Raw genomic sequence first — 21,795 nt, 5'->3', positions numbered from 1 at the left:
TTTTCAATGGGAAAAGTGTTTCGGGATACGAAATTTTCGGGTTACGAAAGGAATTGCGGAACGAATTAATTTCGTAACCCGAGGCACCAGTGTATATCCTTTTGTGATGCCTTCTAATTTAATATCGATTTTTATCCTATTATGCAATTCTCTATAAGTAAATCATTGGTAGTTTGCACCTTCTATCAATTCTTCTCTTATTTGTAAGCTAATTTTGTCCAACTCTCGTACTAATAAATCCCTCCACTTTGCCAAGCATTATATAGTCTTTTCTAGCAAGCCCTTTCTTCTCATGATATGGACAAAATATGACAACCTCAGTTTAGTCATCTTTGCTTCCAAGGAGAGTTCAGACCTGATCTGCTCTAGAATCTATCCAATTGGTCTTTTTAGCGGTCCAGGGTATTCTCAGAACTCTTCTCCAGCACCACATCTCAAATGAATTAATTTTTCCCTATCAGCTTTCGTCACTGTCCAGCTTTCACAACTATGCGTATAAATGGAAAATATGGTGGCATGGACAATCCTAACTTTGGTATTTAATTACATATATTTATACTCCAGGATCTTATTTAGTTTCTTCATAGCTGCCCTTCTATGTCTTAGTCATCTTCTAATTTCTTGACTTCAGTCTCTGCTCAGAAAAACTTGGACTATTCAATCTCTTCATTGTATGATTAAAAATATGTAGATTCTCTATGGTCATAATTTTGTTTTCATAGAATCATAGAATCATAAAGTTGGAAGAGTACCTTACATTTCTCCATGTTGATGTTCAGCTGCAAACCTGACTGCACTTTCTGCCTTAACCTTCTTCAGTAATCTTTCCATATCATCTGCATATCTTAATTTCAATTTTTTCATGCCTCCCACCTAGTCCAATCCTGCTTTTCATATGATGTTCTCAGCATGTAAATAAAATTGATAGGGTGATAGAATGAAGCTTTGCCTGACCCCTCTTTCAAATTGAAAACCATTCCATTTCTCTGTATCCTGTTTTAACACTAGCCTCTTGTCCTGAGTACAGGCTATGCATCAGAACTATCAGATGTTGTGACACACCTATTTCTTTAGAAGCAATCTGTAGTTTCTCATTATCTATACAATCAAATGCTTTGCTATATCTATAACACACAGGCTGATCTTCTTTTGAAACTCCTTAGTATATTCCATTATGATTATAAACATATCTACAAGATTTCCCTAAAGAGAAATCAATCTGCAATAACTGAAAATATAGATGCTGGCTTAATAATACAAGAAGGAAATCCAAACATACATGCAAGAAGGGAGACATAACATGTAACAGGCAAAAACGCTTCTTAAAGAAGCACCTATTATAGAAAGAAGCCTGCAGGACAACAGCTATTTGTTCAGCAATAAATCAAACCACAAATATAACAAATGTGGATTAAATATATCTTGAAGAGAGCAAACAGCTCTGGGAAGGGAACTGACAGTCAACAGACTTCTTGAGAAAGAGGCATTTATTTCGTCTGTACTGAACCAAACACCAAAGCTGAGTTGCTAAAAGTAGTAGAACTCAAAAGAGAATCATGAATGCATACTTGTTTTTTCTACTTCGCAATTTCAGCACAGCATTTTACAGACAATTATAGGAGTACCTAACCTGTCTTGAACTCCAAAGGCCTGCATCACCTCTGGGAAGAACAAAAGGACATTACCAGAGAATGTTTCCTCTTAAAATAATGAAAGCTGTTTCACTTTGACATGCTACCTCCCTCTCCCCAAACCTTGCAGCAGTTAGACATACGGCCCTTTATAACCTCTTGGGACAAGTAATACCCTCTCATGTTTTTATGGAAAGTAGATTAAGGTAGAAGGTAAATAAGAAACTTGTGCAAGATGAAATAGTGTAAGCCATGGTTAAGGTTTGGAAGCTGCTAGATGATTCTTTGCTGCATGTATTCATGCTCTGAAGGACAATGGTTAGGACAGAATCCAAGCGTTGCAGATTTTGTAAAATGAAAACTCTGGTAAACAATATATGCAAGGAGAAAGGTTGGCATGTTGGAAAGACACCCGGCAATGTTGTTCTTAGGCTATAGTTTCCCCCTCTTTATTTGCTACATATATAAAGCATGCTTAGAATAATAAGAGCATAGATGTGAAATACAGTTTCAATTAAACAATCCCAAAACCTGAGCAACAATTTCAAACTAGGATAATAACCTAAATTGCCTCTGTAGAATTGTGTTAGCTAATTTCACAGCTCCTTCCTAGTTTTATTCCCATGAGCCCATTCACCTTCTCTTGTTATTTTTTGCATTTGCTTGATAAAAAGATTAGATTAACAGTTGTTGAAGACAGCTATCCAGGACTGTCTGAATGTTATTCAGATGTGACTATAGTTACTTTGTAAAATTTCAGAGGGATTGGGGAGGGATCACAAGGTTTATTCTTTACTTTCAATTCTGACTTTAATCTACATTAGAGGTCTGTTCACAGCACGCTACAGGCAAAGACAGAGATGTTGGTCAAAAGGTGCTAAAGGAACAAACGGCTCCACATGATTTGCATAAGTGAACTAAACTATGGGTTGCAAGAGAAAGCAATGTTGCCATGAGAGTCTTTACTCTTTTTTTTAAAACCGGCTGTGGCATATGGGGTACCACCTCTATACTATAATTCAGTTTTCCTATATGCAGGCAGCATACTGGCAGCCATTCATGCAGTTTGTCAATCTGGAGCACAGTGGAAGGAGTTGTGAAAAAGAGTTTCCCATCATGTAAAGGTAAAGCATCTTCCAAGAAGATACTTTAAGAAGGCACTAAGAATTTTAAAATGGAAGTCTGATAGTAGGGTTCAAGCATTTTCTTCTCTTGGTTACCACAGTAAAGGACCAGAGGGAAGAGTTACTTCACCTTGCCTGTGTTATGTGTTAGCAGCACTTTGCATGAATAGAGGGATCTACTGGTATTACACCACTGGCCCACAGCAGGAATTGAGTGTCATGGTGTGTGTGTGTGTGTGGGATTCCACCTGGTCCTATCAAGTTTCTGATGCTAGTTTGGTTCCTCCATCAGAACAATTCATCGCTGAGAGTCAGATTCAGTGTCTCTCATACCATTCACCCCATCCTGTTTGCCAATGAAACTATTTGCCTGCTGTCAGCTTTCTGGGTCAACTTTGGCCTTGTGGTATTTGCTTGCTTGCAGCTCACTATCCTTGACAGATTATACCATCCTTAGTCAGGAAAAATTAAATACAGAAATATAGGCTGGGCAACAGCTGGCTTGATAGCAGTAAGTGTTAAAAGAATCGAGAGTTCTTAGTATGCCACAAACTAAACAATTTTGTGATCAGGCAGTCATAAAAGCCAATGCATTTCTAGGCTGCATAAACATGGGTATGAAGAGAGGAATAGCCTCAATCTATTCTGCTTTGGTCAGACCTCACCTGGCATAGTGTATCCAGTTCTGTTCACCACAGGTCAAAAAGGATATTGACAAGCTGGAATTGGGGAGAGTGAGCAAGAAGATAAAAGGTCTGGGAATCAAGACCTATAAGCAATAGCATAGGGAGCTGAGTATGCTTAACTTGGAGAAGAGAAGACTGATAGGTGATATAATAATTATCTTTAAATATCTGAAGGGTATATTTATATAGAAGGTGGCGTAAACTTGTTTACTGCTGTTCTAGAGATTAGGATACAATCCAACTGATTCAAATTGCAAGAGAAGACAGTTCAGCTACACATTAGGAAGAATTTCCTTGTGGTAAGAGCTGTCTGACAATGGAGTGTGGCAGGCTCTTATTGGAGGTCTTTATCAAAGGTTAGCTGCCTATCTCTCAGGAGTGCTTTAACTATATGTTCCTACATGGCATGGGTTGGAATAGATGGCCCTTTGGAAATCAACTGCAGGGGATATTTTTTCTACATTTCTTTTAGGTACATAAACACACTCACCCATGTCTGATTCTACTACCAAGCTAGTCCCCAGTTTACTCCCAGTGGCTCAAAGACTGGGCAGTGGTCATTTCTGAAACTGACTTGTGCAGTTTTGCTTTTCTAGATTTTGCGGTGTGATTCAGTTTTGATCCCCTAAATTACTGCAAAAAGCAATTTTCACCACTCAAGAATTAAAATGCCTTTAAGATGCTCCCAGTACAACCATTAATCATTCTTATTTAAAATATTTTCACCCTGCTGATTTCTGATGTTCTCTCATTTGCACAGATAAAATAATATTTGAAAATAATTAAGATTAGCATAGGCTTACTTGTGCTGCATTGCTGGGTCAAAGTGCCATAATTAATGTTCATCCAGAGGTAATTAATTTCTTAAAGCTTTAAAGACAAGACTATTTCCCAGAGTGGCTTAGACAGAGATATTATCTCTCATTACATGGCAAGGAGAACAGGCTTGATTTAATGGCAACTGATGTGAACACACATAATTTTTGCTAAGGTGAACTGGAAGGATGACTTCTGTGAAGGGTGAAAGAGCTGTGCTCCTTTGCCATTCTCAGAGCTTATGAAAAGGACACAGAGGAGGTGAAATGGGATATTTCATGCAGGAGATTCAGGTGAATGGCATTTTTGGGGCAGCCAAAGGGAGAAAGGGATGTAGAGCAATTCTTCAGAAGGATGGTAGGTGGGAGAGAGGTGAGGGTTGCTATATTTGCTTGCTAGCTGATTCGTTTTAGCATCCATAATAGAGAGCAGAGGCCCAGAAACTGTTCTGGGCATCTGGTAAAGATACTGTCTGTTCGGCCTCTCGGGTTCACAAGGTAATGGTGGTGAATGTGGCTCACTTGTTGTTCCACAGTGTTATGTGGCAACAGTGGAGATGAGAAGGTAGCATTTCTTTAGTTTTGGACCGGTTTAGCTCAAATGGTGGGACTTGTGGTGGTGAGAGCAAGAAAGCAGCAAGATAGCTGCATTGGTTTCTTCTGTGACCTCTTCTCTGGAAAGTCCTCCTGCTTATGAACAGAAGTCTATCATACACCTGTTGCATGCCCCATTTCTTTGTCTGTCTGCACATACTCATCTTTTGTGTGGAAAACTGTGTCTCTGTATATCTGTTTCCTCAGTGTGAATGGGGGGGGGGAGTTGTAGGTCTCTGCTACCTATGCCTGTCATGTTCATATGCATGTATGAAACAATGTTTGTGTGTGTGCAGAGTACAGGTTTCTTGCAATATTTTCTGCATTGTTAATTCCTTGACCACACAATACATCTATATTAATACAAACTTTCTTGAGTTTTGTGGCTTATGATAGGATTGACCTAGGGATACCCTAAGTTGGAAATGACCTGAAGGCATACAACAACAACTTTTTTGAATCCCTTGCTCTACATGTATTTCAGCAGCCTTACTGGGATTTTCACATTATCATTTGGAGTGGTCTTAGTTTCATTGTTCCCCACACAGAGTATGTGTGCCACATGGACCTAACAGCAGATATCTCGTACTTTCAATACTCCATGACCAGATGTGCACACAGAAAATAGTCCGAAGGTACACATTTTACATTTATTACTACTATAAAGCAGGCTTAGCCTTGAGAAATGCTTGGATTGGGGAGCTCATGAAAAGAACAGGTAAACTCTGAAGTGGAAGGAAAGTGCACAAGTAACAAATGAATAAACAGTGGCACTCCTTGAACAGAAGATCTCTGTTTTACTAAAAATATGGGTTGGTGAAGTATTACAAAGATCACTCATAGAGCACTGGCTGCTTGCAGTTGATCAATGTTAAGTGTTTGCAACTCTAGCATACTTTTAAAAGAAAATTTATCACAGACAAATATGAATTATTCATCCTGAGCATCTCTTCCCAGGTTCTATCTCCCCCCCCCCCAACTTCAGGACATACGTATAGAAGCTTATCCCCATCAATCCTTTTGTGTTTGTGTGTATGTATGTGTGCTGCTGTAGTATTCACTTCATGCCTGATCTCATCTATTGGCAAACCTTCTATGTGATGAAACCAGAAATGTTGCAGTACAAGATGCTTTCCCTAAATACTAGCCACATGTTGTCCATATAAGCCTACAGACTGATAAGCAAGATATACTGATGTTTACCTGCACTTTCATTTCTCGATCTGTATCCCAGATTCGGATAATCCGCACATCTCCTGATGTCATGAGAAGACCAGTTTCTTGTTCCCAGTCTACCACCATCCCTGCTCCTGAAGAAAGAAAAATGTATGGCATACAAAATTATATTCTAAAGACATGCAGAGCTGAAGAGAATCTGGCATACTCAACCTTGGGGTAAACAGGTGAAGCAACTAGAATATTTTAAAGCTACCTCTGAACATTCTACAGAACAGCACAAGTGTTTCTTAGATATAGAAACTACAATAAAGAAACTCTCCTTCTTGCAGCTGTAGCTCACTCTACTTGAACTGAATGTACTCGCAATATTAAATTATACATCAAACAAAACACATAGTGTATTTAAGCAAGGCAGTTGCTCATTCCAAACAAAGAGACTTGCTCCAGTGTTGTTAAAAGAAGAAGAAAGCACTGAGCTGAGAAAGCTGGCAGATGGAGAACTATGCAGAGAAGTTCTGAAGAGGAGGGGGAATGCAGAGGAGAGCAGCTCTAGGATCTTTGTCAGGGCAGGAGTGATATTGCTACCAGCTGGAATGTCAGATTAACTGATAGATGCTCCATGCTTGGGTAAGTGAATGAAGTGATAACAAGGCTTTCAAATGTTACGATTGTTTGTGACAGATTTAGCACAGAGGAAGGCAGAGGAGTTGAACGAATACAGTAAAAAATAAGCAATCAATTTGTTGAAGGTTACTCTCAGGTACACACAATTTAATAGTGAAGGTCTATGAGCAATTTGCTCATTTTGGATATTTATGTTTCATGACAGAATTTTTAATAAAATAAAATAAAAATAATAGAAAAAAACAGGTTTCTCATTCTGCCTCTCATTTGCTCCATGTGTGGCTTTGGTTTCTTTCTTGGGAGAATGGCAGTGGAAGCTGTGCTAGGCTTCTGCACCTCAGAATATAGCATTACATTACTGGTGCAGAGGGAACACAAGTTCTAACTAAACATCACATATTTAAAAGGCTTGGTGTAAAGTGGAATACAATTGGGGGATCCTTCATTGTTAAAACACTGGGTTGAATGTACAATTTATAGGATGGTTATTACACACTGATACTCCTATTTTCAGAGAGAGGCCTAAATACTCCAAAGGCACCAGATCATGTCTGATCTTAGAAACTAAGCAGGGTCAGACCTGGTTAGTATTTAGAAGGGAGAGATTACCTGGTGCTGAAGGCAATTGAAAGCAATGGCAACTACCTTTTGAGTATTCCTTACTAAACAAACCTCTGAAATTCTTAGGGTGCCATAAGAAACAACCTGTAGGCACATATTTTCAAAGAACCATGCAATCCACAGATTTCTTGGTCATCTTCTTACAAATCCTGCATGCATTTTACAGAAGGTGCAATGGCACTGGTTAATTCATTGCTACAAACCCTGACCCCAAAGAAAACTTAGAGAAAAAAGGGCCAGTTTCATAAAACAAAACAAAAATATTAAAACAACATTGTGAGCTTACAGTAGCTGCCATAATTCTGCTAAGGTTCTCCTTCTCTCTCCATATGGTATACAGAGAAGGTGTGAAGGCAATTCACCACCACAGGAGCAATACAAGAGTTTCTTTTGCCTTCAGGCAGAGAATGGATTCCTGTTTCAGGCATACAAGATTAAGTGGAGAAATTTATGCTGTGTAGCAAATTTAATTTTCCTCAAAGGGGGGGGGGGAATTAAGTGTTCAGAACTAAGTGAAGCAACTCAACAACACTACAAGTGCAAGTTGCATCCATATTAGAATGTGGTTCCTACTATACACTTGGGGGAATGGCAAGTTTTGCAAAACTATAGGGCTTGGGAGTTTTCTCCAATCCATTCCATTCTGTTTAATATGAATGCGTTTTTTTCAAAGAGGTTACCAACTACTTGTATGGTGCACAAATGTTCTGTTGTAAAGGATAAGGTTTTTGGAAATCCTCTGCCCCATCCCTTTTGTTCCTTGAGAAGAAAACAGAATTTACATCCCAAATACTGCCAAAGAGCTATACATACACTTTTTTAAAATGTAGCAATAAACAGAAATGGTTCTTTGTTCAGCTTGGGAAAACTATAATTAATTTGTTGCAGTGATAAACCTTCCTCTTGTATATAATCAACAAAATCCAACAGAAAGTGATTTTTTAATCTGTTTCTAAACCTAGGCTCTGGTTCTAATGAAAGCCAGATTGTGATAACAAGTATCTTTGGAATAGGAGAAGATTCTCCAGAGTTTTTTCTGTAAACTCACAAGACAACACAGCCAACCGATTTCTCCTGTTAACCTCCCCATGATTCCCACCAGGGCCTTTAAGCAGTTGCAAACTAGTACTTATATGCATGTACCAAAGAAGTATGAAAAGCATCCCTGCCCATCCTTACAAAAGCCCAGATTTCTGATCAGAAGGAGAAAAAACCAAGGCCTAATATTTGCCTTTTTTTTTTTTTTTAGCAAGCTCACCTAAATGCTAGTTGCTATGTACATATATAGTGGTGGCACTGGATAGCATGGTGAATGCCTTAACAGGAGGACAAATACCCTAACTGCTGTCAACAAGGATAAACACTAAGGGATTTTGGGGCACAGAAACAAAGAAGTGGCAAGTGCCCTTCTGAAGTTGCACATCTATGCTAAGGCTAAGAAGTATATATTCTGTATATGTACTTATGAAAGTACAGTATATGTACTGAAAACATCATTTGCCACCCCACCCCCCAATCCAGTGGCCAGAACTACCTCTAACATGGCCACATTTCCCCAGCACTCTTGGGTCCTTGGACATGAAAGCTGGGGACTGCTCTTTGACCTTTGCTTTGATTCTGAAAGCTTTTTGTCCTGCTGTAAGGAATGGAAAGAGGAGGAATAGAAGAGAGGTGTGGCTAAACTGACAGATCACATCTTTATCTGGACCTGCAAATTGATTGTTTCTTCTGCTTCTCTGGCATCTTTGTGGGGTCCTGGAGATTCAGAGCAAGCAAAAAGGCAATAGTTTTGATAAGCACCTCCAAAACATTTTGTATTTGTCATCTTGTACAACATGATAAACCCAGGAGGCTTGAGATGGATGATGCCTTTTCATCTTAAACTGGCAGCATTCCAGGAATGTTAAGCCTGCCAGTTCTTCGGTCATTCATCCTCACATTCAAGACAAGGATCTTAGGTTGTTCCAGCTGCAATACAATCTGTGGACCACATGGGAGGGGTGTCTATGGATTCTTTTGTATGCCTAAGTACCTATATGGCATTTCTAATGTACTGAGTGCCTGCAGGGTGTGGTCAGGCAGAAGAACCTGAATCCAGAAAAGATGCAAAGGGGTAATCTCAGTGTTCTAGGAGTTATCCTGTCTATTAATGCTCTCTGAGCTGAAAACATATACCATCTGTGGTTACTCCTCCATCTCTGGGTTGTTTTGGGTTGCTTTTAGATAAATAGGCTGCATGGCTTTTCATCAATCATTTTACTGTGCAAGCTTTACTCCTTTTGAAAGAGGAAGGGCATGGCCATGCTGACCTATACTTTTACAGTAGTAAAAGCAGAGTGTGGTAATGCCTCCAATGTGAGGCTCCATTGTGTTCTAAGCTGTTCAACTTCAATTTCTTTCCAGCAATGATGGATTCTTACTGGATGTTGACATTTACTTGCTAATTCTGTTTGTTTTCTGCTTGACTAGTTTTTGTTGTCAGAGAGCCAATGTGGTGTACTAGTTTAAACACTGGACTACAACCCTGGCAACCAGGGTTCAAATCCCCACTCTGCTACAGAAATCCATTGGGTGACCTTGGGCAAATCACACACTCTCAGCCTCAGAGGGAGGCAATGGCAAACCCCCTCTGAACTAATCTTGCAAAGAAAACCCTGGGGTCACTTTAGGGTTTCCATAAGCCAGAAATGACTTGAACATACAACAAATAATTTTGTTGTTGTTATGGATTCTTCTACTCACTCCACAATATTTTAAATGTGAGCTTTGATATTTATTGTCCCCTTAATGCTTTCCTTTGTAAGCTGTCTTTTCAGCAGTGCAAAGGTAGCACATTTATTTCTAAACATGGTTTAAATTAATTATTTTTTCTGAATGATAATCTGTACTATATTCTTTCTGTGGTGGTCATTTTGCCACAATGGAAGCAAGACCAACCCTCTCAAAGATTAATTGTCTTGTGAAAAAGAATACTAGATAGAGGACAAAGGACTTAAATTCCTGGTTTTGCTGTGGTCTGAATCCTTCTTTGTCCAAGCATCACTTCTGCTGTCTGCAAAATGGGATTGTTAAAGTAATTCTACTTCCTTTATAAGAAGGGAAGCACAAACTAATGGAAATCATGCATCACTAAAAGAGAGTTGCTCTCATGAAAGATTTACCATTTCTGAAAGAGCAAGACTCTAGTCTTGCAGGTTATATACTAATTTCTCTTTCGATACCCCCCCCCCCTTTTCATCACAGTTTGGGAATTTGAAAAGAATTCCCTTTACAGTTCTGCTCTATAAAAAGCTGCTTCGTCTGCAGGTTTCAAATAAGTTAACTGTCTTAAAAAGCCAGTCTATGTATTTGTTACTCCTTGCCTCCTTCTGCAATTACTGTGTTTTATGCATGCTGCCTTCCTTCTGTCAATAGTGTGTTCCTGATTCCAGATTGATTTCTGACCACTAAAATTTAGCCCTCCTTGACACTTTTGTTTTGTTTAATACCATACAATACCACTTACTTAATGGGATCTCTTATATTTCCAAACAAGCCACACAATGAGTGACAATGGTACTCACAGCCTAAATACATAAGGAAACAAGGAAAAGAATACCTTCTCTGGCCCCTTGATGAACTACAGAATGCTCTCCATCACCACATGAATGCTTGTGCATCTCTTGTCACTAGAGGGCACCCATGTGCCAAAAACCAGAATAGCACAGCATCACTCTCTGCCCTCAAAGGACTGCAGCAGATGAGAGAAGCCCAAGAGATGTTTAGATGATGTACTTTCAAACCCATGGAGGAGACACGGGAGGCAAAAACCTCCAAAACAAAACAAAAAACCCTGTTGTGGCAAGCAGTCCTTTGCATATAAATCCAGTCATTCCTAACTGCATAAATATAAAGAAGGCGATGAATAATAAAAATACTATATGAAAAGGAACAAAACAGGTGTGTGATCCACTTCAGGCTAAGCCAATTGTTATTCTAGAAGGCCAGAGAGGCTTCCAGTGTTATCTCTTTTCAATGAGGGAAATATATTATTGGATCATGTTTACTTTCCAGGTCCCTTGTGTTTTCAGGACAACTTGTTTTTACTGACTCTTGATTTCTTTTTAAATTAAATTAAAGACAAATAACATCAGAATGGGATACTAGATTGGTGAGTGCACGTGGGGGAAAGCAGTTTTACTGATCTCTTTTGGAGGATTTCCAAATATTGTTTTGGAAGGTGAAAAATTATGTGCATAATTAGTTGCTTCTTCTTTTGCTCTGGGATCCAGATGCTTGTCTTCAAAACAGTGCTTTGTGTTACAAAGATGCTGCATTCCCAAAATAACAACATTTGTGACATGGAAATATATGCATTAGAATTGGAAGCAAAGACCAATTCTGTGAACAGGCATACACAATCACTATAGCAGACTGATCTGCTACTAAATTTTGGCGCTTTACAGACCGCTCAAAAGCGGTCGGTTTGGCGCCGGCTCCATTAGCTACGCCGAGAAGCCCCAGCGGCCAGACCGCGAGGCTTCCCGGCGCAGCTAAAAAGGTGCACTGAAATGGCGCTTCTTTTTGATCCCTGGAAGTGGCGCCGCGAGGCGTGCACTTGCGGCGTCACTTCCACTGCACTACGTCTGGACGCTGTGCGTCCAAGACATAAATATGGCAGCAGCCATGTGGACGGGCGCTGCCATTTAGTACGCGCTCTGCGTGGCCTAGGGAGAGGGGCGGTTAGGAAGGTGAGAACCTTCCTAACCCTAGCACGTCCCTTTCTAACCCTAGGACGTGCAGAGCGTGTACTAAATGGCCATTTGTAGCGCGCCATAGTGACCTAAATCCAGTTATTAGTCCTAACTACAGTAGACCCATTGAAACAATGGTAGGTTGATAAGCCAAAATATAATATAAATTCCACAGGCACAATGGTCAACTCTAATTGACACTAATAATTGTATTTAAGACATTATTTTTATTGATTTAAATTATTACAGGCATATCTCAGTTTACAAATCCTCTGATAGTGAAACTCTTTTTACAAAGTCTTATGCCTGCCCAGACACACTTTTCTTCCTTGCCATCTGTCTAGCTGGAACTTTTTAAAAAGCAGCATCAGCATTGGAAAAAGATGAAGAAACACAGACTCCCAGTTTTAAGATGCAGAGGCATATCTACAGTAAACAATGCAATAAAGCTTGAGCCAGGAAAGAATGGGATTCTCTTGTAGCTGATCCTACTGTACCAGAGTCAGTCCACAGAGCAGGTGCCTATAGAATTCGTTACTGAATGAACAGCAAAACAGAGAAAAACAGACATAACAGATAAACCTGGTTCACTTGCTACCCCCAGCATGTTTAAAAAAACATAGTCTGTTTGGCCACCAAAATGGAAATCATAAGAAAAGTAGAAGCAGGTGAAACAAAAGTAATCCCTTGACACATCTGGGAATAAGCATTCAAGTGGTCTCTAGAAAGTTCAATGTGTTTTTACTTTATTTACACAAGGCTGATTTAATAAATAATAATAATAATAATAATAATAATAATAATAATAATAATAAAATTTATTTATATCCCGCCTCTCCACAAAATGCAATCGAGGCGGCTTACAAGATTAAAATATACAGTCTGAACCCTCAACCCACCCACCCCTTAAAATACAATTAAACCATGTAGAATTTAAAACATAAACCATTTGACCTGCTTGTTTCATTTCTCATGGGTATATTTTTAATTCTGAATAAAATATTTATTGAAACATGTTGAACTGTTCTTTTTTGTGGTGTAGGAACCTATATCCCTATTATTTCCCATTTTGTTTCTGTCTCTGGTATCAAATTTTCTGTTGAAAGAAATAATGTCCAGCAACACACTTCCTTTGCTAACTGAGATATATTATTATTATTTAATTTCCTTATATGCCAACTGTTCCCCAGCTGCACAACCCTAATACATGGCCACTCAGGCACACTTTTCAAAAAGAAGCAAGTGATGATGGTCATCAAGTGATGATAATGATCTTGCTACTTAGCATTTGTTGTTGTTAACTGCCTATTGACCTTGACTCATGGCAACCCTATGAATGAGACACCTCCAAGACACCTTATCCTCAATTGTTCTGCTCAGGTCCTGCAGACTCAGTGCCATGGCCTCCCTGACTGAGTCCAGCCATCTAACCTGGGGTCTTCCTCTCCCCCTACTGCCTTCTACTTTTCCAAGCATTATTGTCTTTTCTAGCGAGTCACGCATTCTCATGATGTGGCTGAAATATAACAGCCTCAATTTATCTTTTCAGCTGTGTCAGCAGTACCCTGCCATTTTCTGAGCCTTTTTGGTTCCCTCTGCCCTTTCTTTCTTTCTTGATTTTACAGAAACAAAAACAGCTAAGAGGAATATTGCTCTCCCAGAAAGGGTTTTCCTACACATTGCATGATGAAGGTGTAGGATGTCACACCAGATCACAGGAGAAAAGGTGCCTCCCAAAGATTTCTCTCAGTAATGATGTGTCAGTTGCAGAATTCTCTCCCTTTGTTATTTTAGATGCAAAAGAAAAACTATTTTTAGTTTTCTCCAGATTTTATAGTGTGTTAACTGCATTTTATTGTAGCTTAACTTTTAACTGCTTCTGATGATGTTTGACATTTGTTACTTTCTTATTGTTAATTTATCATTTTTGATTTTGCTACAATGTTGTAAACCACCTCAGAAATTAAAAGTGGAAAAGGTAGGTTAATAATATTTTACATACATACATCATATAGGAGTCCTACTAAGCAAAAACAGTGCAACATGTTTTGTTTTCACAATGGTAGTTAGCTGTCATGAAGGTTTCAGTAGGGACACAAAGTTGTAATATAAATGTTTAAATAAAAGGAGTGAATAAAATATTGAAAGGGCAACATTAGAAAGAAGAATGAAGACTAGTGAGAATCAAAAAATGAATGTTCTATTCATATCTGTTCATTGTTCTTGAGAGTGAATGTGGGGTAGTGGTTTGAACGTTGGACTAGAATTCTGGAGAACAGAATTCAAATACCCACTCTGCTATGGAAACTTGGGCAAGTCACATACGCTCAGTTTCAGAGAAAGGCTCTGAACAGATCTTGCCAAGAAAACTCTGTAACAGGTTCTCCTTAGAGCTGCCATATGTCTGAAATGACTTGAAGGCACATAACAACAACAACAATTTATTTATTATTTTTATTTATTTATGGTATTTATACCCAGCTCTTCAGCCCTAAAGGCTATCAGACAACAGTATCCTTGAGAACAGTAAAAGGTATCTCATTCCGAACCAAGGAATTCCAGCTTTTGATTTTTATTTGCCTTTGCTTTTAACTAAGTGGAATGTTTCAAATGCTTGGGGGATCTGGACTGATTTACCAAAATATTTTACACCTACAATTACCGATTGGCTGATGGGTCTTGTTTGAGATTTGTGAAATATTGCAGTCTGCATGATTAAAGTTAATTTGTGAAAACCAGGTCCTCTGTTAATATATCTTAATTTACCTTCTGAGTCTGCCTACTTTGGGGGATATAATACAGAGGTGAAGTAACTACCACATATATTGATCAATCACTGACATTCAGCCACTTCTGAAACAGGGGAAAACTTAAGGAGAACAGTTGTCTGTTATCTTGGAGCAAAAGAAGGAGTTCCTCATGAGAGTAATCCCATGAGGATCTATTAGATTCTCAAAGATCCAAGTGTAACCTTTCCAGGTACATGGCTAGCAGAATGAAAGACAACCAGGCTGGCTGGCTTCAGAGTGCCGGGAAGCTGCTCAGGTGGCACCATATCTCCGTGAGAACCCCTGCTAAGGGAGGCTACTATCGACCTTTGGTCCTAAAGAGGCAAGGTTCATTGAAGCACGGGTATTTTCACAACACTACAAAAATGCAGGCCTTTTGACATCTATTGCAGAAAGCTTGCTGAAAAATTTGATTCACCCTAACTTCATCACACAAGGGCTAGCAGTTCTGCTTGACATACAGGGATGGATATACAAACAACACATGTCAACAAATGGATCTTTCTATAGTTGCTCCCTGCTGAATTCCCTCCAAATCAGAGATGTGTCTCAGTGGAAGAGCTCCCTGTATAAATTTCTATAAAGAGCGTTGGCATCAGAAGCGGATGCATTCCAAACACATGTAATTTAGAGGGGTTCTCTTTCCCTCACTCCTGCTGCACCTCCCAGTCTTTGCTGGAATGAAGTCAAGGTCCAACTGGCATTTTGATTAGTTCAGAACAGTGTGCACAGGCCACAATAGAAGAACATTCCAGAGATATAGGGTTGATCTTTTAAACACATACTCTTGGCTAATGAATGAGGCATATCTCTGTTTTAATTTCCAGGCAGCAGTGGGAAAACAGCATTACCTCATTCATCATTAATTCCTGAAAATGCCCCTCCAACTGACAGTCCTTCTGTGCCAAGCATCACCCACAGTCTCACATAACAAAAGGAGAATATCTAGGACAGAGAGAAGCTTAATTTACCGAACCAAAAGGGCCTCAAATCAGAGCAGCAACTCCCTTAATTATTTTCATGAAAAGCCAGACCTCTCTTAAGGCACTGCTCTCTCTGTCTTTGTCTGCAGTGGCAAATGCTACAGGCACTCTGATCCCGGGATTCACTATCTGCCTTTCAAAGAAAAGAAAAAAAGAGCTATTGTCTCCTTATTGGACTCCTTCAGGCTCTTCTGTATCAGGGCTAAGAAAGTTTGTGTTTAGATACACACCACAAATACTGTATAGCTCAATGAGAGAGGAACTACACTGATTTCTCCTGCCTTGTAAGCAGAGTTATTCTATGGGTTACACTTTATTAAATTCCTTTTAAATTTAAAGGGTCCAATGGATTCCATTATACATCATTCACAGCACAAGGCACTCCATAGGTTTCCTGTCCTTTGCCTAGGCTTCCCTTCTCACTCCACGTCTCCAAACAAGGCATATTTTGAGAAGGGCCCCCTAACCGAGGAATGTTCCAGTTCCCCCCTTGGGTTGCCTGGAACGCCTTCAAATTACACATGAGTTTGATTATGAATTGGATCATTAAGTACTTTTTATTTTGTTTTGTTAATTAACCATCTGCTAATTAACAGCAGCTGCTTTGAAGAGTGGGTAAGTACTACTTGGGGAGAGGATGTTTTCTTCTTTCCTTCCATATCCTTTCTCTGATGTAAACTCCCCACTCAAACAGCCTGCATGAATCTACAGTGGTAGTGGTTGGAGTACCAGGAAAAGCAAGCCCCCCCCCCCCCCCCCCACACACACACTGGGCTAATATCAGCTTTGGGGGAATTAACATTGGAAGAAAGGTTTAAAAACATGGGAGAAATATTTCAACACCTTCTCACAGAGAACCACTACACTACTCTTCAAAGAAGGGCTATGGGACAGCTAATTAGCTAAGAAACACTGTGGGAGATCTTAATAAAATATCCCCCATGTCAGGCTTGGTTTGAGCTTTAGAATGCATTCGTTTCTTAGAGGCAATAAATTGTATAATATTTCTTCAGTAAAATTCCCAGAGCTGTGCAAAGGGCCAAATCATTTTCTCTTCAGGGTGAGAAGAAGGAGTGATGGAACATGGCTTAGGATTTGCTTGGTCCTGCTTGGAAAGAATCCAGGTCCAGCATTTCAAGGAGCTAACTGTAGTTAGGGTGAACATTTTTCTGTCTTTCTTGAAGTATAAAGGGACAGTTTGGAGTCTGGGATGCAGGAACTGTGTCAAATCTGTTAAACTCCTTAAGCTGTTAGTATACCAAGGAAAAGAGTACACCCACTTAAATGTTTGCCCTGTACAAAGTTAGTTATTATCAAACTTCTCAGCAGAAGTGAGGTTGGAAGAGGTGCTGTGAAACCATGGCTGGTGGTTTTAGTTGGCAGTCTCACACCCTATCCTTGAAGAAAATGGGCCTATTCCAACACTCTCTTTCATGTGATGCAGAATAATAGAAGAGTCTTAAGCTTAATTATAATGTATTACAGGATGGCTATGAACTTTGGATATCAAATCATGAAGCAAAAAGACTTATTTGCCTATTTTTTTCTCTAATGTTGTAATATGCAACCTCAACCTGAACACCCTTTTTTGAGTGGGGACCAGGTCTGCCAACACAGTGAAGAAATAAAGCAGTCTGACACCACTTTAACTCCCATGGCTCAATGCTATGGGACTCTGGGATTTGTTGTTGGTTGTGGCACCAGAGCTCTCTGACAGAGAAGCCTAAATATCTCACAAAACTACAAATCCCAGAATTCCATAGCAATGAGTCATGGAAGTCAAAGTGGTATCAAACTGCCTTATTTCTGCACCCTAGGACTTGGGAGATTTCCAAAGTATTCAACACGTATGAACATAGCTCTGAACACAGTGGGATTTTAACAGATTGCAGTTGCCTAAGCATATCAATCTTGATTGCCCTCATTAGGTTGGTCTGATGTTCAGTTCATTAAAGGGGACACCCCTACAATGCCCATCTTGCTACTTTTAGTCTTCTCATTTATCAATGTGTGGAGCCAGAATACCAAGAGTAATGCACTGAACTTTGCACATTCTTCCCAACAATTGAAAGTACAGTCAGCCCTCTGTATCCATGGATTTTTTTAATCCACTGCTTGTAGCATCCATGGTTTGAATATGTGTGTGTGTGTGTGTGTGTGTGTGTATTCCAAAAAGTAAAGCTTGATTATGCCATTTTATATGAGGGACACCATGTTATTACCTCACTGTATTTAATAAGACTTCAGCATCCATGGATTTTGGTATCCATGGGGGGTCCTGGAACCAAACCCCAGTGGATAACAAGAGCCCACTGTACAAAGGTCTCCTCTTCAGAGAAGCTTGAATCACAAACACAGTTACTTTTGGTAACTGCTGCAGACATATCCCAGCCTTTATCAACTAGTGAATATTAATAATTCATAAAGTGCCTAAGAAGATTACATCAGCTTTCGACACATACCACACATACAGTGTCCTGTGGTGTCAGCCATCTGTCCCTATCTTAAAGGCTGAAACAACAAAGTAAGGTTTCAAGTTCCATCTCATCACAGACTCTGCAGACTGAGTCTAAAGACCTGAATATATGTTTCACCATAGGTTTCAAACAAAATATTTTCCAGATATTTTAATAGCCAAAGGAGGAAAGCTGATTCCTAGATTACAAGAGGAAGACCGTGACTACCATTTATTTATTCATAGTCAGTGGATTAGCATCCCAAATTAAAAACAAGTACAAATCACCAGAGGCATTTGAAGAAGTAACATTTAGCAATTTCAACCTTTTAACCAGAGAAGAAGACAGATTTTGGACTTTGCTGCCTTGCTGCCATACATGCTTAAAATTTTCACACAACATCATTATATGCAAGTATATTGAAAATACATTTTCAATTCTATATTTTGTGAACAAGCACTCCAAGCAAGTGCATAATGTCCTCCTTTTCCTCGTGGACACTGAAGCCCATATTAGCAGGCTATTACATGATTTAAAAGTACACACTGTTCAGTAAGGACAAGCAATACAAGTCAAAGAATGGGAAGGCCAGAAAAATCTAACCCGCTTTCCAAAAACCTATAGAGTAAGAGATGTTAGAAGGAATACAAAAAAAATTTTTTTTTAAAAGGAAAAAACAACATGTTAGATTAGAAGGACCATCCCTCTCATGCTGTTCATAGGTAAGAGGAAAGAGAGCACTCACCTCCCTGTTTACTTCTGTCAAGATAGATTGAAACCCTTCGGGCCAGACCTGTGAGAAGACAGGGATTAAGGGGTTGATGCTAAGGGTAAGTTGGTCAGCCAAAGCAAAACAAATCTTTAAAAGGATTAGTAAAAGCAACCCAAAAGGAACAGAAAAGAACAGAGTTAGGAAGAAGCAGTAGCAGGAGAGGCCACCAGTTGGGAAGATTATGAAGACAAATAGCTTGCTCACAGAAGCCATCTTAGAAAGCCATTAACCATAGAGAGAAAAAAGACTTCATCTTTATGGCTGGCATTTCCCCCTCTAAAAATGGCCCTTCTCCTTGTCCTAGAATGGAAAGAATCTATTTGTCAAGGGAGAGAGTGAGAAATGAAAACTCTACTGTAAATGACTGTTTGTGTAAAACACCTGGCCAGAGGAAGGCAAACACATAACAGCAAGATATGTGTTGTTCTGGCTTCACATTCTGAGTCACCAGCATGGCTATGGAGCAACATAATGGGCTTCAGTACAGTGCACTTCAATGATTTGCTAATGAGCACTCAGTTTAGAGAGGGGTTCTGCTCAAACAAGTATTTAAGTGGGGGAAATCAGTTCTGCAAGCAGCTTCATTTGCAGTTATAATAATTAATTTAATAATTTGTTTTATTTATATACCGCTATTCCAAAGATCATAGCAGTGAACAGCAAGTAAGCTAATTAGCAAGTAAGCTAATTTGCCCCCAACAGTCTGGGTACTCATTTTAGCGACCTCGGAAGGATGCAAGCCTGAGTCGAGCTTGGGACCTTTTGCTGGTCTTGAACTCGCATTTTAAGAAAGGAAACTAGGTACAGTAATGAGAAAAGCTGTAGAGTGGCATCTAAAACAGAGTCAGAAGGATGTGGCATTTTAGTCCACACAGAGGCTTGCCTGCTTGGTTTGTCCACAGAACACTACACATTCCAGGAATAAAGCCTGTTTGTCCTAGCTGTATATATCCTGGCCCACCTTCTCAGTCTCAGGGAAAATAAAGATGTGGTGATGGGTAGAAACTGAGGGGCACCGACTGGATGTGGTGGCCCATCTGCTCCATTAGAAGATATCAACTGTTCTGATAGCAGCCAGTACTCATCACAGCCAAAGGACCAGGCAGGATGTCCTGTAGGCCTGATCAAGGGAAGTTTTTGCATGGTGTCTTGCTTCTCCTGGCTGTCCCAAATTCCTATTGCCCAAGGTGCAGTTATGAATTGTTGTGTCCTTCTCTGTTTAGACACCTAACCAGGAGCCTGCTCTATGCTTTTGTTAAACCATCTTAAATATCTTATTTGTAATAATAATAATAATAATAATAATAGTAGTAGTAGTAGTAGTATTTATTTATATACCGGCCAATCGCTGGGAATCCGAGTGGTTTACAACAGAGGGGATAATAGAATTAAATCCCTGTGTAATCTCTGCAAACTCTTCAGTGTCATTCAAATACATTTACATTAGCTCTTTGGAATGATGACTGAAACCAGAAAACCTGCTCCCACCATCAGAACTGGCATACATCATGACTTACTGCAAATTTGACTCTTTGTTTAAAAACAAAGTTCTCCGTCTGGGCATGGACAGGGGAAGCGTGTCCCTGTTAGTGCTTTTGGACATCTCAGCGGCTTTCGATACCATTGACCATGGTATCCTTCTGGAACGCCTGAGGGAGTTAGGTATCGGGGGCACTGCGCTCCAGTGGTTCCGTTCCTACCTCTCCGGTAGATTCCAGATGGTGCAGCTGGGGGACGTTTGCTCCGATAAGAGGACGCTTACATCTGGTGTCCCCCAAGAAGCTATTCTGTCCCCCATGCTATTTAACATTTACATGAAACCGCTGGGAGAGATCATCCGGAGACACGGGGTGCGGTGTTATCAGTATGCTGATGACACCCAAATATGCTTCTCTGTGTTCCCGACTGATGGCATCTCTCCTCTAAATGCCTGCTTGGAGTCGGTAATGGGCTGGATGAGGAAAAACAAACTCTGGAGGTGCTTTTGGACTCGTCGCTCCAGCTGACTTCTCAGGTGGATGCGACGGTCAGAAGCACCTGTTACCAGCTTCGGCTGATACGCCAGCTGCGACCCTACCTAGGCCGGGGGGACCTTGAAACAGTGGTACATGCTCTTGTAACCTCTCGGTTGGATTTCTGTAATGTGCTCTACATGGGGCAACCCTTGTACCAAACCCGGAAGCTTAAGCTAGTGCAGAATATGGCAGCTAGGTTGGTCACTGGATGTCTCAGGGCCGACCATATAACACCGATTCTGCATGATCTCCATTGGCTGCCTGTTCGCTTCCGGGCACAATACAAGGTGTTGGTTATAACCTATAAAGACCTAAATGGCTTGGGCCCAGGGTACTTGGAGGTCCGCCTCTCCCCATATAGTCCGCCCCGCACACTCAGGTCATCTGGGAAGAATCTGTTGAGGATCCCGATAACGAGATATGTATCAACCTCACAAAGGGTCTTTTCTATTTCGGCCCCTGGGATCTGGAACACCCTTCCTGAGGAACTCTGCTCCGCCACCTCCCTGGATCTCTTTAAAAAGAGACTTAAGACCTTCCTGTTTCGGCAAGCCTTCCCCAATGCTCCTTGATGATATATGACTCCCCCCTATATGTACAGCATTATCGAGCACATTTAGCTGGCCTGGATTTGATGTATGGTTTTAATCTGTATTTTGAAATGTTTTTATTGAAGTTTTATTTATGTATTGCAATTTTTATCTTGTATTTTGTATTTGATATTGAAATTTTTACCTGTACACCGCTATGATCAACACGGAATAGCGGTTTAT

General features: G+C 40.0%; 1 protein-coding gene across 4 annotated transcripts in view; it reads right to left on the bottom strand.

Moving 5' to 3' along the window:
- The window catches only part of RPTOR (regulatory associated protein of MTOR complex 1), a 562,842-nt gene that overhangs the window by 33,591 nt on the left and 507,456 nt on the right, over positions 1-21,795 (bottom strand). For 2 of the 4 annotated variants that reach the window (XM_042455637.1, XM_042455639.1), the window contains 2 exons: positions 18,981-19,028; positions 6,054-6,160 (listed from right to left, as the gene is read on the bottom strand). In XM_042455637.1, coding sequence (XP_042311571.1) covers positions 6,054-6,160; positions 18,981-19,028 — 155 coding nt within the window. The remainder of the gene's footprint in view (positions 1-6,053; positions 6,161-18,980; positions 19,029-21,795) is intronic. The other 2 variants (XM_042455638.1, XM_042455640.1) reach the window with 1 other exon arrangement.

This window comes from Sceloporus undulatus, chromosome 2 (assembly GCF_019175285.1).
Source record: "Sceloporus undulatus isolate JIND9_A2432 ecotype Alabama chromosome 2, SceUnd_v1.1, whole genome shotgun sequence".
NCBI classification, from domain to species: domain Eukaryota; kingdom Metazoa; phylum Chordata; class Lepidosauria; order Squamata; family Phrynosomatidae; genus Sceloporus; species Sceloporus undulatus.
The sequence above is the reverse complement of the archived record's forward strand: the minus strand, read 5'-3'. Positions and strand labels throughout refer to the sequence as shown.